This window comes from Mirounga angustirostris, unplaced genomic scaffold, assembly GCF_029215605.1.
Source record: "Mirounga angustirostris isolate CCGP_5_RB_7025 unplaced genomic scaffold, mMirAng1.0.hap1 SCAF_11, whole genome shotgun sequence".
NCBI lineage: Eukaryota > Metazoa > Chordata > Mammalia > Carnivora > Phocidae > Mirounga > Mirounga angustirostris.
In genome coordinates, this window is record NW_026991719.1 from 101,404,157 (window position 1) to 101,430,935 (window position 26,779).

General features: G+C 38.6%; 1 protein-coding gene across 1 annotated transcript in view; it reads right to left on the bottom strand.

Moving 5' to 3' along the window:
• TENM1 (teneurin transmembrane protein 1) overlaps nt 1-26,779 on the bottom strand; it is a 785,963-nt gene that overhangs the window by 312,362 nt on the left and 446,822 nt on the right. Inside the window, exon 6 of the mRNA XM_054509125.2 lies at nt 19,586-19,823. Coding sequence (XP_054365100.1) covers nt 19,586-19,823 — 238 coding nt within the window. The remainder of the gene's footprint in view (nt 1-19,585; nt 19,824-26,779) is intronic.

Below are 26,779 nucleotides of genomic sequence, written 5' to 3' on the forward strand. Positions count from 1 at the left end.
ATGGTGCCTAACAAACAGTAGGTGCTCAATAAATATTTTTAAATTCGTGCATGAACAATAAAACCCATTTACTTAATCACTGTGCACATATTAACTCATGGCATCACTGATATCACTCATAATGTTAATCACTCATAATGTTAATCACTAATGTAACAAAATCTTAATTCACATGATCATTTGGCATTTTCTTCTCAAAGTGAATATATATAAGTTTAGTATTCCACTGAAGATGTTTTTATGGAAATATTTGTTTCAAGTCTTAAAATTACAGAAATGACAAAATGATATCAGGAGGGTACACAGTGAGCTAATTGTCATGTCTCCCTTTTTAGAATATCTTTTATGTAATAGTGTATTGGACTTTCCTATATAAATTAAACATTTCCGTAACAGGATATTTAGAGGTAAGTTGGAGCTAGGTGTTCTGACATAGATATATAAAGGCTGGAGAAAGAAAATATTACATATTCTGTTTGATCAAGTTGCTTTAGTAGACCCCAAAATAAATTAAAATAAATAATCATCCTCTACTTTATAATAATGCCCTTTCAAGACACACTCTCATTCTCATTTTCCAAGTTAGATCCATGCTCTGTAGATGTAACTTTAATTTAAAAAAATTTTATTAAAAAACCCTATACCAGTTGAGGGGTAAATATCAAATTAATATTCTCTATTAATGTAAATGTTCCTGTATGAAAAGGCTCAGGCCAATATATAAAAATTATTTACTCAGATAAGTAAGCTTACCAATTTTTTATTTTCTTTATACTTAATAGTAATTTAGTTCCTAAGGTATGCTGTGAAAGCTGTAATCTCTCTTCAAACTCGAAAAAACTTAAAAAGCTATTGGTGGGTGAGATTTTCAATCTTCTTATGATTGTATACATCATTTCCATGAAGGAATAGTGGAATGTCACCCCAGAGTTTTCAGTAGTTCATCTCCCAACAGGGACCATTTTAAATGGGAATATACATGTGACCAAGGCAGAATTTATGGGTACATGTTTTAAATTAAACCAGACTCCAAATTTCCTAGGATTTTAAAAAAAAATTCTTGATTTTGGAAAAAATTTAAATTATATTTCTCTTTACAAAAACTCCAAGTCTATTCCCAATTTTACCTATCAGAGCAACCTGCTGGTTTTATAGAATTCGTTTCACTGGTTACTTGGCTTATTTATTTATTTTTCTTTTTAGAGAAGTCGGTAGTGGGCAGAGTATTCTACGCCTTGATTACTTTTTTATTCATCTTCATTTTCTATAGATATGCATTTTCCTCATTTATTTTATGAGCCAGTCGACATAGCATACGTTTCTGTATGACTTGTTTTAATTGAATTGTAATCTATTAGCAAGGACACCTGATTTTAAAGAAAGAGTATTTCAAAGGAGTACAATAAGGAGAGAACATAAGCATTTCCCACTAAGCTCTTCAGGTTGAAAATACAGATTATCATTCTAATGCACATTTTGAAGAGTGTTTGGTGATCAACATTTGCCTTACATTAGCTTTCAATGGTTTGTAAGTCTTACTCATACATGTACATTGAAGGCAAAAATGCTTTATAATGCCATAAAGTAAGAAATGCCACTCAAATCAGTCATCTAATGTATCCAGTCTAACATTTTTCTGAGGGACAGACTGACAAAAGGCAAGGCTGTCTTGTGAAATATCAACCTCAAAATCAAAGAAGTGGCCTGAGGCAGAAGCTGTCTGTTCCTCACCAGCATCCATGTTCTCCTTATTTCCTGGGCACACGGACTACATTTCCCAGTAACAATTTCCATTAGGTGTGGTCATGTCAGTTCTGGCTCATGCGAAGTGTGAGCAAAGGTGATGTCTGATACTTCCAGTCTTTTCACCTAGAACTTTCCCACCCAAGGATCCTCAGTCTCCTTACTCATCCACTGACAGACTAGACTCAAATATGGAAGGAGCCTAGTACATTCATTCCATGGAATATTATGATGTCATATTAAGAATTTTCAACCACATAAGCATATTAGGCTGATCATTGTCTCTCAGCAGAGCCTGGACAGAACACACTTATCCATGACTGTCCCAATCCCACTCCACATTGCTTGCAGCCAGAGTTAACTGCAACAGAATTGTATAGCCAACCTTGGAGACAATCGTATTCTCTCCCTCTCCCTCTCCCTCTCTCAGAAATCTGGACACAGAATCCCAGTCATCTAAGGAAGTCAAGACGCAAGGTCATGCTGAGCCAGAGCTGGAGTTACAACATGACAGGGGAACAGATAAACAAATCCCATCTAAAATGAAGCCTGAGAAGAGAGAATATGTGCAGAAAGAAACAGTAATGAGACATCATGTGGCTCCAGAAAGCAAAAGAACAATGAAGAGAGTTCCACCTCTCTTTAGGCATGGCTGGACTCATTGTCCTTTTGTTTCCCTGGGAGATTATCCTGTATCATTTTTAAAAACCTCCTCTTTACTTGATTTAGTTTTAAAGCATTTCTGTTTCCATTAACCAAATAATTTCTAAGGCAATGAACAATTTTCCATGTCTCATGAGGGAAAAAAAACAGAAATCATATATACAGCACAAGCACAGCTGGGTGCTGTGCCCTCCCACACAAAAACAAAAACAACTCCAACTCTAAATTCCTACTCTACAGAGATCTGATCTAGAAGAAAGCATGGAAATCTTATTTATTTATTTATTTATTTATTATTCTTATGTTAATCCCCATACATTACACCCTTAGTTTTAGATGAAGTGTTCCATGATTCATTGTTTGTGCATAACACCCAGTGCTCCATGTACAATGTGTCCTCCTCAATACCCACCACCAGGCTAACCCATCCTCGCACCCCCCTCCCCTCTAGAACCCTCAGTTTGTTTTTCAGAGTCCATCGTCTCTCATGGTTCATCTACCCCTCCGATTTCCCCCGCTTCATTCTTCCCCTCCCACTACCTTCTTCTTCTTCTTCTTTTTTTTTTTTCTTAACATAGAAAGCATGGAAATCTTAACAGTAACTATCTTTGGGTAGTGGAATTTGTAGTTACTTTTCTTTTTTGTGTTTTTCCTATTTTGGGAATGAAGGTGTACTACTTTATAAGGTCCTGCATTATCTGGTCTCCACAGGCCTCCCCACCTCACTACTGCCATTGTCTCCAATACCCCCTAAGCTCTGGCCCTCCTCTCATGTGTGGTTTCCCAAATGTGCCATTTTCTTTCAGGCTCCTGTGGCTCTGTAAGCTTTTCAGCACAGAACAATATCAGAAGAGCTACGAAATGCCCAAGAGTAGTGTAGATCTAAAGTAAACTCAGGAGAGAGAGAACAAAGAGTGAACAAAGGGAGAATGAAGAGTGCAGAAGAAAAAGGAATAGAACAAGAAAGGAAATTTGATAAATAGATGATAGATAGATAGATAGATAGATAGATAGATAGATAGATAGATAGATATGGCTATATATGCTAGGGTAGAGGATCATTTGTTAGTGGCTTTGGAGGTCACCTGGGGCTCCCTTGTCTAGATCTGATCCAAATAGTTGGCGGTGATATGCTGCTTTTTCCCCAGCTTTTTGCATTCCCAGGAAACAGACCAATTTAGTATATATACAAACTGATACACATTCAATGTATCAAAAATACATTCCTCTTGCTTAAGACTTTCACATAGAAATGCAGGATATGACAAGTTAATTGGAGATAAAATTATATAAGGAGTTACCGCTATATGAAAAGGAAACCAATTGATGGGGGTGGGGAGATCTTAGAGCTAAATGGATTTAAGTTTAGCGGTTGTTTTAGTCCATTAGAGCTGCTATAACAAAATACCATCAATTTCAGTTGGTTTATAAACAACAGAAATATATTTCTTACAGTTCTGGAAGCTGGAAGTCCAAGATCAGGGTGCCAGCATGGTAGGATTCTGGTAAAGGGCCTTTTCTGGGTTACAGACTGTTCCCCAGTCTGCTGTGGGCATCAGGTGGGCGGGAGGGGCTAGGGAGCAATCAGAGGTCTCTTTCATGAGGGCACTAACCCCATTCATGAGGGCTCTACCCTCAGGACCCAATCACCTCCCAGAGGCCCCACCTAATACCATCATCTTGGTTTTCAATATACGCATTTTAGGGAGATCCAAACATTCAACTTATAGCAGTGGTTTCCAACACAAATTATACTATAAACCCGAGAATTATCTAAACCCACGAACAAAGCCTTCGGAAGAAAGGAATATGAAGAGGGAAGATGGGAAGGGAACAAAAGAAACTGCTAGAGTCTTGAGTAAAGTGAGCAGGAAGGAAACAAAAGATTTTGCCTCTCCATTAGTCTGAAATGGCGTTTCTCAAATGGGAATGAATTGGCCCACAAGGGACATTTGGCATTGTCTGGGGACATGTTTGGTTGTCACGATAGGGGGAGGGTGCTCCTGGCATCTAGTGGGTAAGAGGCTAGGGATGCTGCTAAACATTCTATTATGCATGGGACAGCTCCCACAACAAAGAATCATACAGCCTGAAATGCCACAGTGAGGTTGAGAAATGGTCTAAAACTATTCTTCTGATTGGAGCATGCAGTTTTGAAGCATTCAGCATCCCTATGGGAGGGAATCTGTCATTCTTTATAAGACTCTCAGAAAAAAGATTTTCTACCAGTCACTCATGATCATATCGTCCTCCCAAGCTCACAGCTGTTCCTCCCTTGAGGCTATGTGCACTTGGGATTGGTCTATTATCCAAACAAATACCCTGAACCTTGGGGCCAGAGAGCACATACAACTCACTCATAATTATCTCCAACTTTTACTCCTGCTGACCAAACAAGGAAATCTTTGTAAGATATGGAAAATAGAAAACATTTTCTACTTTCAATTTTTAAAATTGCTGCTCAAATTGTACCTCTCAAGAACTGTCACAAGGCATAAATCCAAACCCTGAAATATTGATTAAAACATGCAGAATATACAATAATCATAGCGATTGAAACAACATTAACCCCCCTCAGGTTAGGTCACCTAAGAAACAGTCAAATTTAGCTTTGTACCATGCTCTAAAGCTCAGAAAATATAATTCCACTTGAACACAGGAGAATCTGTGGAAAACAGGCCTTCCTTCCAGGGAAATATTCTTTCCCTTGTTCCCTGCAGCGTGGATTCAAGAGTGCAAAGAAGAAAGCCATTGGTTTGCTTTAATTATTCAGGGACAGCACAAGGAGATAAACAAGGTCAGGTCAACTTCAAGAGTATAATGATTTCACTCCTCTGACCTCTAAATACACATCTCTATTTGGCAAATATAATATTGAATCTAAACTTATTTTCTCTCTGCATCATTGTCAGTACTCAGAAAAAAATATCATCATGGATTCACAGGATGGAGTATAGAAATGGCTGTTTGGAACTTAAACCCAATCCAGGTTGTGTTTTTATCTTTGAATAAGAAACATAAAATAAAGTTATATTTATTTCTTAATTAGACAGATAATGACAACTTGAAAGAAAATACTGAAAAATCGGGGGCTTCACAATATGACCCAAGGCAAGGTAGACTTCTTTATAAGGTGTTACATCCTGAATCCTGTCTCTATAAAGGGTTTTGTTCTTAAATTCATGTATTTAATAAACTTTTATTGAGCACCTATGTGTATCGAGTAAAACATGTTCACAGACTAAGTCTTGTACTGGCCTATGATTGGTTTCCTAACTATGTTTGTCTGCCATTACCATTACCCCCTGACAGACAGGGATGTGCAGTGTCTTCCTCATTTCCTCTTGGCTACTGGAATTTTTGAAGGAATCATGACTGCTTAACTTCAATTTATCTGACTTGTTAGGGGACCTCACCTAGAATCTGTAATCTTGCAATTCATTAGAATCCAACTAACTGGAAAGCTAACCTGAACAGGATTCTTTCAGTGGAAGAGCAAATGACAAGAAGGCAAGCTACGGAAAAACAGAGAAAGTAAAGGCCGAAAGGACATCAAATACCATTTAGCTTTATTCCCTCACCTGACTGTTGTGCAAAATGAGGTTGGAGAGGAAGAAAGAGACATTATCAAGTTCACACAACTATTTAGTAGCAGAATTGGACTTGGGCTCAAGATTTTCAATTCGAAATCCAGCGCTTTTTTAACTACTCACGAGGGGCCAACCAAAATTCACAAAGGATATCGTGGGACCATGAGACATTTTGTTCACTCTACAATATTTTCTACATCCAAAGTGCTGTACAATAAAAAATCATGTTCAGAATGACAACTCCAACTTAATGTAAGATTTTCAATTATAATAGATTAAATTATGATCATTTGGATTAAAATGGAAAGTAGATTCATATTTAAGAATGATTTTCAACAAGAATGGCAATTTTTTAAAAGTTCTATTTAACCTTAAGCTATCTACCAAATCCAATTAACTAGAACCCCCAGTTTTCTGGGCATTTAGGCTCATCAAGATTTTAATATGAATAGAATAAAATGTAGATTACATCTCCAGGTGGGGATATTTAGCTGAACTATAAATATTCACTGAAAGACAAAAAGGGGTAACTTGGGGTTCTTTACATTCCAGAGACAAACTGTTAGAGTGCAAAGAATACTGGCTTGGCTGCATGGAAACTTGAATTCTAGTCCCAACTCTTGCTCTAAACTGCCACATGGACACATTAGTAAAATTTCCCACGACTTAGTTTCCTTATTTTTAAATTGGGCATTCTTTCTGTTATGCCTGCCTTCCCAGGGTTGTTTAGAGTTTAAAATGAAACAACCAGCGAAAGGGCTCTGAACAACAGAAACTTATACCTACACACATACATAAGCACATATGACCACATTTGCACACAGACATACACACACATATATACAATACATATTGTCTAAAATCTGAGTCTTTTGAAGATAGCAAATAAGAAAAAGCATTTAGTTGCAAGTGCATCTACTAAAAAGCAACCAGTCATGTTACCATAAAATACTATTCAGTATAGTAAATGACAAAATGTGGAAGAATAAGACTGTTATAGATTTTAAAGAAGAACAGTTATTTTAGTCGAAAGGTAGGGGAAATAGCAGATTGTGAATATTTTCTTCCAGAAGAAAGTCAATTTACTTGGGAGGGTAATATTATGCCACACAAGGAAAAAATCAATGATATCTGTGTTTTTATGTTATACTTGATATTTTGATAGTTGAATTGGAAATAATCATAAGTTAGCTTTTATAATGTCAATGAAAGCCCTGTGTGTACATATATCACTATTAAGTATCTTCATCAGCAACAGGGGACTGCCTAGTGTTTCATGTATGCCAGATGGAGACAGGAAGTCTGAATTCTAATCTTGGGTTGGCCAATCTTAGCTGCTTGCCCTTGGAAATAAGACTTATATTTGAGCCAACTTTAAATAAGGGTGCAAGGATATAATGCCATGTTCTAGTATAAGAATAGGAAAAGCAAACTTCTTACCCTTAAGGGATTTATGATTCCCCAGAGGTGGTGGCATCATCAGCTGTATGCCCTTGTTGAAACCTGGCAACCTGGGAAGCTTGTAGCACTGTGCGGGGTCATGAGGTGGTCTTCAGCATTATGTGCCCTTTCCTGCAAGTTTCCGTATTTGTTACCAGTAAGGAATCTTGATCTCCAGCTTGGTCTGTTGGTTTCTTTCTGTCAACTACGCTGCTCTCCTAGTAACTACTGTCTACATCCACACTGAATGGAATCCCCCCTCTGTTTTTTCCTCCTTCCAATTTATATGAAAGTTTTGTTCTAATTCAGCTTCCTCTCAATCTACTATTTTATTTCAGAATAGTTTACCTTCCACTTCCATTTTCTTACCACTTACCAATTCTTCCAACCCACTTCAGTCTAGCTTAAATCTCATCACTCTACTGAAATTGACTGCTTCAAAGTCAACAAGTCTGTAGTTGACAGAATGAATAGTTTCTTCTCATCCATATTCTAGTTGACTCCTCTGAAGCATTTGAAAACCGTGATGATGATCTTGAAATTTTTCTGTTGTGTCTTCTCTCTCATGATTACTCCTCAGTCACCTATGCTGGCTTGTTTTCCTTCATGAACTCCTAAGATGTAAGTGTTCTGATGGTTTGGTTTATGGTCTTCTTCTTGCACTAAACTCTGTCTAGGTTTTTCAGTACTTCCTCCATCATTCATGGAAATTCAATTATTATGTCTACCTATGAAACTCTCCATTATTCATGTCAATCATGAGCTCTGGAATCAGACAGACACAGGAGTGAACTAGCTCCGTTACATACTAACTGCTGCCCTTGCAACGTATTGTTCAACTTCTCTAAGCCTCAGTTTTAAAAAAATATAAGTTAAGAATAAATGTGATAATGGCTTGATGCAATGTTCAGCACGTAGCAAGCATTTGGTAGGTGATAGGAGAAAAACTTTCTCTTTCTTTCTCTCCTGGGACCCAGATCCTTATTTTCAACTATTTATTGGATATTGAGCATTTCCAATACGGATGTCCCACATGGATGTTTCAATATTTCCCAAACAAAACTCATTGTCTGCTTCTACCAAATACTATTTCTGATTTCAGAAATCTACTCCATCTGTAATTCCCTGCTCAGTTACTCTGTCTGTCCATATACCTTACAAAAATTTTGTTAAACAATATGAGCTAAGCATTGAGGAATCAAAGCAAAAAAAGAAGACATAGTCTTTCACTCAAGTTGCAACAGAGAATAAAGACAAGTAAATAAAATATTTGGAGAGTGCAAATATACAATGGAATAAGGTCTTCACAGACATATGCACAGAATGCTAGCCCACAGATAAGGGAAAATTCTATGAAAGGTGCTGTGGGGAAGTGAAGGCAGGTAAAGAAAGGCTTCTAAGAGGTATCTTTGACTCCTCTCCTCCCTCTCCCATACTACATCTATAGACCCCTAGTCCTGCAATATTATTAGCCTCAATATAATTAAATTTGAGGATAAAGGCTGGCCCCCCCACTAAAATGTAAGCTCCATAAAGGCAGAGATTTTGTCTGTTTTGTTCTCTGTTGTAGCCCCAGCAACTAGGACACTGGCTGATCCATGGTGGGCACTCAACAAATATTTGTCAAAATTTGCAAAAACCTATTTATGCTAGAATTAATTTATCATAGTATTTATATTGAACTGTTTTTCATTTAAAATATTCACATTATACACATTCTTATATCCTCAGATATCACACCAAAAAAGATTAACAGGATGGAGAAGCAGATGTTACTGTTTATTTGCTTATCTGTTTGCCAAAGGGGGCAAATCTTTTTGAGTTTTCTTGTTCTTTAAATGGAATAGTCAGTACCACACTTTCACAACTCTTACAGACATTTCAAAGACCTCAAGACTTAACCTGATCTTATCTTTTGCTTTTAAAGCTACAAACATTTTTATGTTGTGGAATTAATAAAGAACCAGCTGGATTCTCCCAAAGGGAGATGTTTAGTAGAATGTCTTTGATACACACACACGTGCGCACGCACACACACACACACAAACACACACCTCTGTAGAATATAAGGAGAATAACTGGAAAATCATTCTTTGCTACTTCAAATATATTTCATACTTCTAGTAAAATAGACAAGTGTCTATTAACTTGACATGGCAATGAAAATATTTATTACGATTAACTGGATAAGTAACTTTGTAGTCAATGAAGTTAAGAACTAGTTTCTCTCTTGATCAAAACCAGATATTTCTATTTTAAATATACAACCCAGGGTAGGTAAATATATATGATGGATGGGAGGCAAAAAGTTTGGTACAGAGATTCCTCTAAAATTTAATTTTGGGGGTACCTGGGTGGCTCAGCTGGTTGGGTGTCTGCCTTTGGCTCAGGTCATGATCCTAGGGTCCTGGGATCAAGCCCTGTATCAGGCTCCCTGCTCAGTGGGGAGATTGCTTTTCCCTCTCCCTCTGCCTCTTTCTCTCTCAAATAAATAAATAAAATCTTTAAAAAAATAAAATTTAATTTTGGTTTGCTACACTCACATATTTCACCAATCAACTCATTTTTTAAAATTCCCCCAAAACATCTGTTTAGATTCACATTTGAATTGCTAAAAAAAAATCTTCTCCATATTAACACCAGATTTCATCTCACCTATGGTGAAATTTCCTTTCCTTATAAAATGAAACACATTATGTTTGCCTATGGCTTATACTTTGAAAGTGAAACTAAAAATAGTCAAATCAAAACCACCAAAGTGATTAGAGACTGTATCACGATAATCTCCAAAATACTGCTCTTCACTGCCTAAGCACAATAGACTATTGTAGATCTATTTTTACTCTCAATATGTAAAATATATTTTTAAGGCTCCAGAATTCTCCTTCATGTAAATTCAACATATTCCACATCCATCATTTGGTGTAGGCTGAAAAGCTTGGTTGATTCCTGCTCATCTGTAGTAAACAGGATTTACAGGGCATAGATTACTTCTACGAAGTCTTTTCCTGTCTTAAAAAGAATCTTTAAATCTGTGGCTGAAGATAGATTTTGCTAACCCCATTGCTGTTAAAGGATTAAAGCATGAGATATTGTTGGATCTAAGCACTGAATATGTACATTCTGAGCTTTTTTTTTCTCTAGTCATTATTGAAAGAAAAAAATTATGTCTCCAAATCTATTTTTCCATTGCAAATGTACTAAAGAAAAAATCCTACTTATAAATGTTAGGTGTATTTTAGCAGTACTATGTAACAAAGAAATATAACTACCACTGGAGAATTTACACTTATGGGTTAATATTTAAAGAGTATTATTCCATAGAGACTTAAATCACTGCCATCACTACTAATGAGTATTTATTTCTTCTTATTTCCCCAAGATAGACACCAGCTCTAGAAGTCTGGTCACGAACATGGGTCATATAGATTTCATTTCTCTTTCCATTCTTTGCCAACATCTCCTCCATCAATGGCCCTGGCTCTTCTTTTGTCAAAATAACCCTGTTGACTCTCACATTGGCCTAAAGTCAGCAAGGGCAGTTAGCCTCATCCCAAGCTACAGCCATCTGTCAGAATATGCTAAAAGTCAATGAAAATACTTGCTACCCCCTCTTCTGGCCAGGCATGACTCCCCCACACAATTCCGATTTGTCTTTGTGAGTTGAAGCAGTTATGTTAATATCAAATCCAAGTCCTCAATAGTATTAAATATCACAGCAAAATCTTTGAGTAGGACTCATTATGGTGAATAGATCATGGTTAATGTCCATCATCATTTCTGAGAGCTGGTTCAAGTTAAGGTCTAGAGCCAATACTTGGCCAAAAATTCCCCATGAGTAAGAGTATCAAGTAAACTTTGAGTTAGGAGTTTGAATTGAGGGACAGCGAAGAGAGTAAATAAGGGAAACAATTTTCCAAAAATGACCATAATTCCACTTCAAAGTAAATCTGGATGAAGAGGTCAAGAAGCTAAGAGAACTGTCCCAGTTTTCTCTGGGGAATGGGTTATGTTTGAGTTCCTGACAGAAATGAGTACTACTCCATTTAGCCTTGTGTTAAAGGCAGAGCAATCTACTCACATACAGAATGTGTGGACAGAATAGAGAGAGCAATACAGAAAGGAAAGTGGTTAATTTGGGATTCTGAGAAGCTAGAATGGAACAAAAGCCAGTGCCAATGGAATAGAGAAAGGAGGAATATGCCACAGAGGAAGAACAGAAAGAGGGAGGAAACTAAAATGAGTGTAAATCACATGTGAGGTCTAAAATAATCCTTGTCACAACCTTATGAAAATGAGTGTTATTAACCCAGGTTTAAGGTCAGGAAACTAAGGTTCAGAAAGGTGCAATAATTTGCCCAAATATAGACAGGTAATAAGGAGCAGAATTGAAACTCAAACCCACATCTGTTGGTTTCTACAATCAACACTCTTAATCACTCTTCCAACTTTCATGAAGAAGGCACAACACTGTACCACTAAAGGTACAGAACCACTTTGGGATTGAGGCTCATCCCACAGGCAGGGGAAGAGAGACTTTCTGGAGAAGAATCAGAATAAAAGATCTGCAAACTGAAGTACATCCAAGGACAAGTCTCTGGATAAGGAAGGAGAATATGGCAATTTAACAGCAGGAGTTTCAGAATGAAATTTTGATTTCTGGATCATAGCTTAAAAAGTATGGACTTTGGTTCCAGAATGATTATCTCTTATTAGTATTAAAAGGAATATACTTGTTCTCAAACCAGAAAGGGTTTAAATGGCAAATGGAGAGGGTGCCTGGGTGGCTCAGTCAGTTAAGCGTCTGACTCATGATTTTGGCTCAGGTCGTGATCTCAGGGTTGTGGGGTGGAGCCCTGCAGTTAGGCTCTGCGCTCAGTAGGGAGTCTACTTGAGGTACTCTTCCTCTGCCCCTCCTCCCACTTGCACATGAGCGCTCTCTCTTTCAAATAATTAATTAAATCTTCAAAAAAAAAATAAATGGCAAATGGAGGAAGAGGGAGGGGAAGAATAGAAAGGATAATGCCTAATATTACTGAATGGATAACTGGTCACCATGCATGCCTTTGAGTATAATACACTCTTTCCAGAATGCCTGTTCCTCCATTTTTCACCTATTGCTGCCTCATGATTTTATTATTAATTTTATTTATTATTAGTAGTAAATTACTTTCAGGCCATTTTCTCAGAAAAATTTCTACTTTCCCATTTCCCTACCTCAACACTTCCTCAGGGTTAGATCTACCACCTCCAAGTGTTCCTACCTTGGAATTACTCAAAGTTAATAAAGCACTATGGTATTGTTATTTATTTCACTTTGCCTTCTTTACTACAGAAAGTGGTTGAATGTAAAGACCCTGGCCCTACAGCCTGGGTTCAAAATCTGACCAGGGTTTGCTACTTCTGACCTTGGAACTGTCGTGACTCTGAATTCTTCTCTTTGCCAGCATGTCAGTGCCACGCTCTTATATTGAAAATGTTGTTTATTGTACATTTTCTATGTGCCCAGCTCTGAGCAGACATTTTACAGGGATTATCTTATGCAGTTCTCAGAACAACCACACAAGGGATGATCTGTCATTTTCTCCACAGAACAGATGGGGAATTGAGGCCCGTGGAAGTTAAGTAATGTGTCCCAATTCACAACTATATGAAGTAGCTTAGTCCAGCGGTAATTTGAGCACATACGCTTATGCACATCACCCAGACTCTCCATCTCGATCTTGGCGATGTGTCCATCTTTCTCAGTTGCAAAAGACACTCCTTTCATCCCACCACAAAAAAAGATAATCCAAGAAAAGGCTTAGAGGTGGAGCTGGAAAGGCTGATCTCTGAGTAAGGGAGGACTCAGGGAAGGACATAATTCTGAATATACTGGGTAGTGGGGGAATTATTTCTATGAATGACACAAGGCAGGTAACAATTTGAAAGCTGTTCTGAAGATTTACCACAGGGCAGTCTTACAAAGCCTCATGGACATGGGCCATCACAACCTAAGGGAGGGAATGATTCTAATGATTGGAATTTGGTGGTTGCTAGAAATTGAATGTATCCCCCCAAGACCCACATGTTGAAACCTAATCTCCAGTGTGTTGGTATTTGGAGGTGGAGCCTTTAGGAGGTGGATAGGTCATGAGGGTGGAGATCTCCCTAATGGGACCTTATGAATGGAAAACCCGAGGGAGCTCCCTTGCTTTTTCTGCCATGTGAGGACACAGAGAAGATAGTTGTCTATGAACTAGGAAGTGGGCTCTCACCAGATGCCAGATTTGCCAGTGCCTTGATCTGAGTTTCCAGCCTCCAGAACTGTGAGAAATAAATGCTTACTGTTTAAAAAACCCAGTCTGTGGCGTTTTGTTATAGCAGCCCAATTGGACGAAGACAGTGGCAAAAGAGTATGTTCTATTTAAAAGCATACTAAGAGAGGAAGCAAAATGATGTTGTGTTTACCTGGGGAAAGCATGAACATAAGGGTAGAAACATCTTTAATTAGATGAAGACAAAAATAAGGACAAAAGTAGAGTTGTTTCTTGTGTATTACTGTTGTTATTATCATTTTAACATTCACCAAAGTGCTTACTCTGTGCCTGGCTGCTCTAAATACATTGCAGATATTAACTCCTTTAATTCTCACAACAGCCTTATGAATAGGTTGCTACTATCATCCTTATTTTCCAGATGAGAAGACTGAGGCTTGGCAGTGTTAACACAGTATGCCCAAGTTCATACAGCTAATAGATGGTGGATCAGGGAATCTCCAATAAGCCACTTGCCCAAGTGGAAGAAATGGATGCTCATTTCCAACATAGATAACGAAAGTGTCCTAAGAGTAAAGTGTAGCAAACATGAGTGATTTCACCTCCAAAGACATCTGCTAGATGTATCATTTAACTAAAGGCAAATATATGAAAGGTCTTTAACCTCCCTTGTTGAAACTCTACTTCCGAGAAGGTAGAGAATATAAGACTGGCTTCTCTCACCGACTAGAAAAGAGAAACTGGTGAGTTAAGGTGATAGGAACCTTTTGAGAAAACAACCACTGTAGCTTAGAGTCCATAAGTACATTATGAAGCAAAATCTTAGACTTTAGGAAAGCAGTTTTCTAAAGTGAAGACGGTGTGATTCCATGCCCTGAGACATTTAAAAAACAAGGAGATGGATTAAGAGTTGGAAAGGTTTGTTGCCTATTGAAACCAGCATGCCTGTACTGGGTGCTCTCCATTCAGTTTACATTTCTAAGGAACGTGGGACAAAAGAAAGAGATGAAAATCAAGGATAAATAAATTTAAGAGGGTGTGATGAAAATAATGCCAAGAAGGTTTATACCCCAAATGAGCCTGAAACTTGAAAAAAAAACCTGCTAAAGACGACATAAATTTTTTTTAGATATAGGTTTAGAACAAGAAGATCATGGATAGGATAGATGTACAACTCATGCAATGCTACTGGATAACCGAGATCAGGGAGGCCTTCTCAATGACTCACTTTCGTTGTGGAAAAGAATGATCAGAGACCGAAAAGGGTAAAGTAAACATCTGTAACCATAAATTGAAGCCTAAGATAGTCAAAGCATTCATGAGAAGGCGCTCAACTGTTCCAAATGAATTAAAATTCTGCCCCAGAGTGGTGACAAGTCTCAAAGATTTCATAGTTGTTAAAGTTTCAGGACCGTGGTGTGATGATATGTGTCAGAGGACTGGAGACAGCATACTGGTTTTGGTTTTTAAAAGGAACAGGAAGTCCATGGGATCCTTAGACTAGATCAAGGGATATTATGTTGACTGAGTGCACAATTCTAGAACATGTTATTAAAAGGTTGATCTGTAAGCACTTTTAAAAAAAGATAGTAACCATGAGAAGGCAGCACAAATTCTCTAAGAACCAGTCATGTTAAACAAATCTCATTTCACCTATTTTTACATGGCTATTGGATTGGCAGATCAGTAAAAATGTAGGCATACTGTATCTGGGTATCAGCAAGGCATTTGACAAGGTCTCTCATGATATGCCTGTAAACAAGATGGAGAAATGTGGGTGGTATTCTAGTAAAAGAATGTTGCCTGATGGACAAGTGTCAACCCACAGGAAGGATTCCAGTGGCGTGCTACAGAGCTCCAACCTTGATCTTATCCTAAATAGCATTTTTATTAATGACTTACAAATAATAATAAAAAAAAAGAAATGAGGAGAGCATACCTAACAAAAGTACAGATGACACAGTTATGGGAGCAATACAATGCAAATACTTTGTATAGCAGAATTTGAATTCAACTACATCTCCACAGGCTAACAAGGTAAAATCAAATTAAGCCAAATCAAGGCTCTAAACATATCTCCACCTGTACCCCCCATCCCAAACACAGAGTTAAAAACCTCCAACTATAGGGGCGCCGGGGTGGCTCAGTCAGTTAAGCGTCTGCCTTCAGCTCAGGTCATGATCCTGGAGTCCCGGGATCGAGCCCCGTGTCAGGCTCCCTGCTCAGTGGAGAGCCTGCTTCTCCCTCTGCCCCTCACCAAGCTTGTTGCTCTCTCCCTCTCATTCTCTGTCAAATAAATAACAAAAATCTCCAACTATCTAATTTTAGAATAAAAGAAAGGTGGCTTAGCCTCAGAACTTGTTAAGAAGTTTTAAGAGTTCAGTTACTAAGTGTTCTCAACGTATATCAGTAGTGTTATGTAGCCACCAAAAAAGCTTATATTGGAGTAGGCAGCATTAATGGAAATATTTAGTCAGAACAAAGGGGACAGGGGCAACTGGGTGGCTCAGTTGGTTAAGCATCTGCCTTCCACTCAGGTCATGATCCCAGGGATCGAGCCCTGCATTGGGCTTCCTGTTCATTGGGGAGCCTGCTTGTCCCTCTCCCTCTGCTCCCACCTCCCTGCTTGTGCTCTCTCTCTCTCTCTCACAAATAAATAAATAAATAAATAAATAAATAAATAAATAAAATCTTTAAAAAAAAGAACAAAGGAGACAACCAATTGTCAGTCATAGCACAAATTTTGGAATAAGTCAATCATGGTGATTGCTGAGGGTTCCATCTAAGGTACATCAGCTCTGTTCCCAACCCTTGCTCAAGGGGCAGCCATAGGTGGCCACGCTGTAGGCTTTTTTTTTTCTTTTTTAATCATATGGCCCTTTCTCTCCCCCTGGCCTCACCTGACTGAGAGAATACAGTTGTCCCCCCTTATCTGAGGGGGACACATTCCAAAATCCCCAGTGGATACCTGAAACCAGGAATAGTACTAAACGTTATATATACTATGTTTTCCTATACATCCCTATGATAAAGTTTAATTTATACATCAGGCACAGTACGAGACTAACAACAATAACTGATTGTAAAATAGAACAATTATAACAACATATTATAATGAATGTTACGTGAATGTGGTCTCTTTCTCAAGATACCTGACTGTACTCACCCTTCTTCTTGTGATGAAGGGGGATGATAAAATGCCTATGTGATGAGATAAGGTGGGGGAATGACCTAGGCCTTGTGACACAGCATCAGGCTACTACTGACCTTCTGACGATAAGTCAGAAGGACGATCATCTGTTTCTAGACTACAGTTGACAGTGGGTAATTGAAACTACAGAAAGCAAAACCGCCAATAAGGCGGCGGGGGGACTACTTTATCTTGAAAAGATGTTCTCAATTATTTGAGGCAACCTGAATGAACTCTGCTCCCTGTGACCAGGGAGCCTAATAAAAACCCCCACCTGCATTCAGCCTTGGCTAAGACACTTCAAGAGCAGTGCAGTCAGCAGTTTAGAACTGTGTTCTAAAGAAAGAGACCAGGATGGAGGATTTGAAACCAGCTGATGTGAGGAACTGGGGAAGGAACTGGGGAAACATGCAGGTCAAAGAAGAACAGGATCAGGAAGAGTGAAGGGCTGTCAGGTGTGTGAGGGATTTTATTTATTCTGTGAGATCACAGAAGCAGATCTGGGAGAAATGGGCAGAGTTAAGAGGTAAGAGATTTGGGTTCAATAAGAATCCTCCGGTAGTTGCTCGAGATGGAATAGAATGCCTTTGGGATAAATCAATCACCTATTTTGGAGCTATTTAAGCAGAGGCAGGTGACCACTTAGTAAGGATAATAGTATTTTTTTAAATTTTTATTTTTTATAGCAGCATTACCTTTGAGTTGTATAACGCTTTGCAATGTACGAGGCACTTTCTGCCACACTAGCTCGATCATCTGTACAACATGTTGAGACAGGCATTTCCACATTCATTTTTACAGATGAGGAAGCTGAGGCTCATGACGATGTGCCAGGACGCCCCCAGAGTTACCTTTTACTGACTACATGTGAATCAAACATTTCAAAGGATATATATTTGGGAAATCCTAGCTCATCAAGCTGATAGGGTTTCTAGGTTTTTAAAAAATTCATCTTTGTGATACTGAATATATTCCCAAACGTACTAAAAAGGTACTCTCTGCACAATCTCACATGAAAACTTATGTTCTTCTCTGCGTCTTATGAAGCTGAGACCAATTAATACATTCCTTGCATGGATACAGAAGGTCCGTGGGTGCAGTTTGTACAAACACGCTTAGATGTACACTTCAAATAAGAATAGTTTTCTCTTTCCTTTTGCCTGAGCCCCATTCCCCACCCTCCTTCCAGATTTCCTGTTATTGGGCTTCTTAGAGGGAAGGAGTGTGTTTTGCTTGTCATGATCACTAGATAACCAGATTGCCCCACTGTTTCCTTAGCTCTCTATCACCAAGCGCCACAAAAGAATTAAAAGAGTGAGTAAATAAATTTTTTTTGAGTAAATAAATTTTAAAAAGGAGTGAGTAAATCACCAACATTCGCAAAAACTCCTTAAAGATACACATTGTTCTCTGCTTCTCTCACCTCATTCACCTCCCTCTTTCATTAAAAAAAAAAAAAAAGAAATGATACACAAACACTATCACTCATACACTTCTAATTGGGTTATCTTCACCATCAGAACGGACTGCTATATTTTCTCTTGGGAGATAACAGAAATATCAGTTTATGAATCTATTTAATCTAGTAGTGATGGATGATATAGAGTTTCCTGGATTTGAGCCATAATGCTCTCAGTTTGTTGGTGGTGACATATACACTGATGCCATGCCTGGCATATAACTTAACCTGCTATGAAAAAAAACAAAAACAAACAAGCAGTCTTATAATGTGGGTTTATTAGTCCTCCCCTTTCCATTCCAATTCCCAGATATTGGGATGGAAATTGATCAGAGTTGACAGCACACATTGCTTATCAAGTGATATATTATACCCATTGTTTACATACAAATGTGTTCAGAAAAAGCTTTGGTAGTAGATCTAAATAAGGCAAGGGGAAGTCCTTGAACTTAAAAGATAACAAAATCATATGTTTTATTAGGTAATGTCTATGTTAATAGGAAGTTGTAATTTTTAATTTAAGAGGGAGTGTCTAGAAATGATGAATAATTTCTCATTTAATCGCCTCTAGTGCTAAAGTCTATTATGACCCGGAGACCTAGAACTGTAACTTTAATCCCATGACGAAGATTTAAAGAGTGAATCTTAAAACCTAAATATGTGAAGTGCCAGAAAATAGAGGCAAACTTTTTTGTCAAAAGACCAAACAGCACCCTAGAGGCAGAATCGAGTTTTTAAAAGTACACACGGACCTCCAATCTATGAAGCGAATCCTTTTTAAAAATGTTTGAAGGCAACTTACTTTTTGAAAGAATCTTACAATAAAATCCAAATTGTCACTGTTCCTCCAATTGTGTTTGGATTTTCCTGTAATGTTGCAGTTTCCTAAAACAAGGGGCGAGTGCCTTTTACACGGAGGACACATTGATAGTTTAGATAATTGCTTCGTTTCATATGCTTTAGGGGGTGGCTGCCTGTGGGGTGTTTATGCACCTGTGGTTTCATCTTTCCACGTGAATCTGCTTTGGTCTGTGTCGGTGAGTGTGCCCGAGTCTAGATGTGTGCGCCTGTGTGCGCTCCTGTGCCCGCAGAGGGGTCTGCCTTCTGCCCAGGCATCTGGGTGTGCATCTCCGTGTGCATTCGTGTGTCTCTGCAGATGTCTACGGTGAAATGAGTTTCTGCACTCGGTGGAATCATCTTCTGCCAATATTTAAGTTATTGGGATCAATAATAGCTCAAGTACCTGGTCTCCAATGGTATGTTGCTATTCAAGACCCAGCTGTTATGCAGATGAACCGAGTCCTGTGTACTGGTTGGGGGAGCTGGAGCAGCTGGGCTGGGCTGGCTGCGGGTAGTCATTGATCTCTGAAGAGAGTCGGCTGCAGGGGGTGGTTTCCTGGCACAGGTGCACGCATGCGGAGGCGGCGGCGGCGGCGGGAGGGGTCTGAAGGTGAACTGGTTGTGTGGGCTGCTCTGCATGTCTAAAGAGGAGAGAAGAAAAACACCAAATAGAGACTTACTCTCCCACTTGGCAGTCAGGAAAACACAGCTTGTCAGACTGAGGATTTCAGAAGAATATAACCTGTGGGGTGGGGGCAGAGCTTTAAGTTCAGTCTATCTATAAAAATGTCACTTAACTTACAAAAACACGTGCAGCACGCTTACGAAATGTAAAACATTCACAGTTGCGGGGCGCCTGGGTGGCTCAGCCATTAAGCGTCTGCCTTCGGCTCAGGTCATGATCCCGGGGTCCTGGGATCGAGCCCCACATAGGGCTCCCTGCTCAGCGGGGAGCCTGCTTCTCCCTATCTCACTCCCCCTGCTTGTGTTCCCTCTCTCGCTGTGTCTCTCTCTGTCAAATAAATAAATAAAATCTTAAAAAAAAAAAATTCACAGTTGCATTTACATGTAAATTCTTCAGGGCTATAGCAGCTAAAAAGTAAATGAGGCTGCCTCACACAATTTGTCATAGTTTCTGCTACCGAACAAATAAATCATCAACAAGACACTAAGTTACAGAACAGAAGTGAGCAGATTTCCATCAGTTGCAAAAGTCTCACTTTGGAAAATACCAGTGAAAGGCACAAATTTGTTGCAAGAAAAATCATTCGACACTTCAAATAAAAGTTTAAGGCCACCTTCTGGCTTACCTCAGGAAAGGATGCTAGCCTGCCTACACAGGAGCAAATCCATACTCCAGAAAAACAGCTCCCTGAGTATGGAACTCAACTGCACGAAACTCATCTCTTTGCCAGCACCCCCCCCCGCCCCCAAATAAGAGTGCTGCTTGGAAAAGGAGTTTGTTCAGGTTATTATATATATTTCCATGGCCATGCAACACACAGTCTGCGCCCCTCCCCCACCCGCCACACCTTTCTGGGAGCTCTACCATATTAGCCGCAGCTTTGGTGGAAGGGAAACCCTTTTTTTCTCTGCCTGTTTGCAGTGGCGGCAGCCTGGGACAGCGGTCCTCAGACTTCTGTTGTCGCTATTGTTTGGTATTTTCCCACTGTTTTCCTGGCAAGCACATGTATAGACAAAGAGTTAGAATTTGGCCCACGAGAAATGCCCCAATTAAACCCCTTTGAAAAGGAATTACTATTGTAGCTGATAGCCACCTCTCTTCCACAGGAGAAACATAATAGATGTCAAGTGATCTCTTGTAACACCAGCACGTTCTGGATAAACTTTGTAGACAGCATGGCTTTGTCCCACCTCCCAAATGACTGAGAGTTAAAAAGCAGAAAAATGCCAGAGGCTTTCCATGCCTAGCAAAAGGGCTCAGCTGGTTTGTGCTGAGACTCACTTTGCAGTGGCTGATCACATGGAAAAAAATAACTTCTTTCCATCCCTCTACCTCCAACTTGAATTTCGAAGACACTGGCATGGTTTTCATATTTTAAAATGATACCGGTGCCCCAAGAGCATGACAAATTCTTGGCTATGTTTTCTCCTATAGATGGCTCTCCCTTTAAATAAACTTGCTATATGAAAAAGGAAGTTGTACAAAAGATAGATAGGGAAAGGAGTAGTGATAATTCATTTTGATACAAAATATTCCTTTAGATAATCAGCTACCCTTGGTTATTTAAAAGGAACTAAAATGCTTCATGAATTTTCGAAATCAACCCATTATTCCAGGCCCAGCCCAAATCCCATATCCACTAAAAATATCATCACAAGCACTTAACATCTCATTAATTTTTTTAAACCTCAGGGCTCATATTCATAACCATAACTAGAAGCATGCTTTCCATCTTTGGACTCAGAAAAGCACTGAATGCTGGAACCCAAAAGACCTTGAAAATCCTTTCATTTTGCAGATGAGAAAACTGATGTCCAGAGAACAGCTTGTCCAGGGACACTGGGCATGGCCCAAACTAGAACCCACATCTTCTGACTCTCTGGCCAATGCTCCACTCACTACATTGTAGACCTTTGTAATACAAGCTCTCTTTACCTCCTTAAGATTTAGAGACACAGAACCCTCCACATCTTCTGGATTTTTCACTTATGACATACCACCTTCCATTGTGGTTATTTGTTTATATGTCTGCTTCCCTCCTTAGATCTTATCTCCTTAAGCATCGAAAAGGAAGGTGGTTTGGTGTAATAGTATGCAGTGCAGCATCGTGGAAAGAGCATAGAATTTGGGGGTAACGGCAAACCTGGGTTTGGATTCTGCCTCTCCTCATTTGTAAAATGGAGATAATAATCCTTTCTCTTAGCAATTAAATTTAATTCATATAAAATGTGCTTGGACATAGTATGTCAGTGACTACGCATTTATTAAATGTAGTAGAAGGACGAAACTTTCAGACTGGAAATGACCATAGGGATCACCTAGTTCAGCTCTCCTTCCTCCCCTCTCCATTTTACAGATGAGGAACCCAAGGCTCAGAGAGGTAAAGTGACTTGTTCAAAGTCATTCAACTTGTATGAATTTGTCTGCTTATGTCTGATGATTCCCACCCAGCCCAGCACTTTTTTTCCATATGCTATTTTGGAAAATAAATATGACTGTCTTCTCTGACTTTACCATTTACTATTTTTATCATAACTTTGGCCCCTGAGTTTGCAATATTATAGTATTCTCTTGTTATCCCATGTTTTTGTCTTATCTACCAAAATGGACTGCATATTTCTTAGAGCAAGATCATCTTCTACTTTTCTTGCATGTCACATGAGCACAGTGCTAGGTACAGAGTAAAATCCCTAAGAGCTTTTATTTCACTGCCCCATCGGACCTAGAGAACCACTCTCAGCATCCCCTGGGCTCTTTCATTCTGATGTGGTCACTGGGTATCTATTTGACAGTTCACAAAGCAGTAGGTTTCCCCCTTGGAGGTCCTAGTGAAATCTCTCCCACAGCCATGGGGAAGGACAATGATACCCCAAAAAGGTGCTTAAAATCACGTCCCTCTAAGACATGAAAAGAGCAGCAGTGACACACTCTACAGACTTGCCATCTAAATCCATGAACTTAATGATGCAAGCAAGGGAAACAAAGGGTGGGAGTCCAGAGCTAGAAGAAGAAAAAGAATCTAGTTTAGGTGTTGTGTCCAGAACACCTCCAAATGACACGTGACATCTATTAGCTTAATCAGTAGGTGTTTGTGTCAGTATAGTTGTTCAAAAGACAGAAAGTCTCTATTCAGTACAATTGTTCAAAAGAAGAATCACTCATTATCATCTGGATTTATTGCTTGCTGGATTTCCTCAAAATTTTTGCAACTTCCTTATTATGAAACATGATAAAAATTCTACTTCACTGAAAAGTACAATCATGGTATTATTGTAACATTATATCACTTCTGCTGCAGGTAGAACTGCTCTGTATAGTTATTGTGATTATATGTGTATGTGTGTTTTGTTGATTTATATCTATTTTATTGTATATTTTTATTTCCACATTTTAAATATGCCAGGTTTCCCTACTTGTTAATATTGTCTTTAAAAGCTTTTATAATATTGGATTGTTGAATTGAGTGGAATACATCCAGACCTTAAACCCTCATGAAATGCAAATGATCTCAGCTTCATTCTTTTTTTCACCTCAGGAAAAAGATGTGGAATGCACTTGTTCTCTTCCAAATGAAATAATTTAATCCTTGGGCTCCATGAAATGGGATTTCCCAACATTAAACACTAATGAAAAATACATTAGGGTTCAGTGTCAGTAGCTCTAGAACACCAGTTCCAAGGGGTGAAGAGTCACATGCATTCACTTCCAAATGTATCTGGCAGCCACGCATTTTCTGTGCCCAAGAGAGAGACGCAAGGGAAGGGGGGGGGTGTAGTGATTATGCAAATGTGGGTATCTGGACATACTTATAAAGTTTTATGAAAGTAAATTAAGATTTCAGATGGAAGGTCTAATTCACATAATATACTTGGGTAGGATCCAGTTTCAGGTTTGAGGTCCTAAAGTAACTTGGACAGGGGAGGAAAATTCCTCCAAATTGTATATCTAAAGCATTTTAGGCATGGCAGAACTGTTAACAGAGGTATATGCCTTCAGAAACAACATTGCCATTGTCTCCAAAATGGAAGCGGGAAAAGAAAGTGGTCATGCCTAGTTGGGTTTTTTGTTTTGTCTTTTTTTAGCTCGAGAAACTTTTCACCAGAAATTAGAATACCTCTACTCAGAAACACTGTGTGGGAACTTATTGAAGGGTCCATTAGGGTGTTGTGCCCCTTATGCTTCATTAACACAGTCCATTGGGCTATAAGGCGACAGTTGCATTTCTAACATTCACTGCCCTATGCAAAATCACGCACTGGAAAAGGACTTACGGGGAAAGGGGGTTTGGGGCACAAGACCTGAAGTTTGCTTGTGCAAGTGAGTGTCAGATGGGTTGCAACTTATGAGTTACTGTGGAGTGATGGAACGAGGGTTTTCCGAGTCACACAGAAAGATCTAACCCCAGATGTGGATGGGCAAGGTTCCTAACACAGGGCGGTGAACTAAGACAGCTGGTGGATGTTTCAGGTATATGCACATGTGTATTTTGTATATTCCTACATGGTTCATTCTGCTGGGTGCAGTTTTCTGCCTTCCCCTAGTATTTTTAACAGATGGAATCACATGTATGCAGACATGAAATTTGTCTTATGTTCAAACTGTTCTCAAAGATACCAAAAGCACGAGAACAAATTAATGTTTTCAAAACAAGCGTTGTAGCAGAACTGACTGTACATGCAAAATAATTTTTCTGTTAAATGTTAAAAATAAATACTGTCATTAATACAGCAATGCTAATGGATAATTCTTTTCTGAAAAATGTGACCAAAGTAGACACATGCCTAGTTTTCCCCAGATCCGTATACTTAACCAATCAAACTTTTCTGTACTGATACTAGGACAATAACCTCCAAAATCTGTTTTTTCCCCCAAAGTTACTATGTAGTGTATGTTAACAAGAGGAGCACCTATATTCTCAGAGCTGTAGAAAAAGGTCACAGGGAGTCAAAAAACATGTCTGCCCTTCCTGGCCTTAAGTCTGTGTTTCATTGCCTCATTGGCCAAAGAGAAGATGGTGGAACAATACCTCGTCTGCAGCTCTGGAATCAAAAAATTCCTGAAAACCAAGATGTTTCTTTTTTTTTTTTTTCCTCATTCATTTGGTAGCAAAACCTGATCTAAACTGAAATAAGGGTATTTATGGTCTTTATTTCATTTAGAGAATTTTTATATATTTAGCTGCAGAAATATTGATATATTATTAAAGAATGCTGGCCCACACCCCATACAATATATGCATGGCATTACCTGTGTAAAATCTGAAAAATTCTAAATTTTGAAACAAAAGGACCCCAAAGATTTTTGATGAAGGATTATGGGCTGTATTAGTATTTCACCGCCTCTCTGAACTCTTATGAGGTAATATTAATTAATGCTTATGAAGGCCTTGGTAATCTACATGAGCAAAGAACATCAGGGCACAAAGGGTTATTGCCATAACTACTTAAGTCAAGTCTCTCGAGGCCAATTATAAGCCTTTGGTTCCCTGGGTTGCTTTTTTGAGCTGTTCTCCCTCCTAGGCAGGAGAGGGGATAAAAAGAAAATGGTTTAAAATAAAAAGGAGAGGTTTATTATTAATATTAACTATTACTACTAATTCTAAATGTATATTGCTACTTTATAGTACTTTACTTGCCACAAGGAGCTTTCACAACCTGTGAAGAGGTGGTTTATAAATTCGCACATTATGGCTAATATCCATTAACTTTGATAGTGCTTGGTGATCACAAAATTAGTCTTAAGTGTATCTGGCTGTGGATGTTTCTGTTCTCAACCTTATAATTATTATTAGAGGCTCAAAGAATATGAAGGTAAGAAAATTGGTTTTCAAAGAAAATTGAGTAAATAGGTACACCTTGTCACTTTCCTGGCTCAAATAATACGGCTTTAATATTAATGTACCTGCAGCCTTCCATAAAAGCAGATTCATTAGTTAAATAAACCATTAGATTGAGAATGGAAATAAAGTCTATTAAATAGCTAATGTTTAATAGATATTTGTGTGTATGTATGGGCATGTGTATGAGCAAGACACAGACAAGAGAAAGGGACAGGAGGAGAGAGAAACAGAGAATTGGCATTTAAAGCACACGACAGCAGAAGAATCACAGAAGATCTGGAGGAAGGCCAACAATAAATAATGTTTTCCAGTTTACATGGTTTCAGTCTGGTTCTAGATGACTGCATTATGCATGGTTCCAGAGCCCTGTGATGCTACATACTATCTTTGAGACTGTAAAGTATATTCTTTGAAGAATTTGAATGGTTTTCTTACCAAGACAGCAAGTAAGAGAGTACGCCCTATTAATTCTTGTCAGGTTGACCTTTGCTACAACCACTGGAAATAAAGGTCAACACTGAAGCACCTATAATCCTTTGACATGTTTGTGCTGAAACTCGTATTTACACTTCAGTCTCTCCATAAACTGATGCTTATCTTCAAAGGATGTGTTGGTCTAACTCCAGAAAGTTTAAACTTCCTATTTTCTAGGTCTCATTAATTTCTTTTCCTGTTCTCCTGTGTGTTGTACAAGCATAACAACGGGCCAAATATCTACAAGGCAGCCCTCCCCCGACCCATTTCTTCCTGTTATAGGGGGAATCCAACTGTGCTCTGCACTGTATTGGCTTTACATAGTGCAATTAGCCAATCTTACGAATAATAGTCAATATTTCTGCCAATAAGTGGCTGGTTTGTTAACTCAATCAACTCTGACATAGATTAAGACAAACAAACTAGGACTTCACAATCAAAGAAAAAAAAAAAGAAAGGACTGTGGCTAAATGCTGTTTTCCTTAAATTATTGAAGTAAATGTTCAAACTACTTCATTTTCTTGGTTGTGAAAATACAGGATGGATACATGTTTGCTTATAGTTTCAGAGCAGTTTGGCAAGGTTACAAAAAAAAGGAA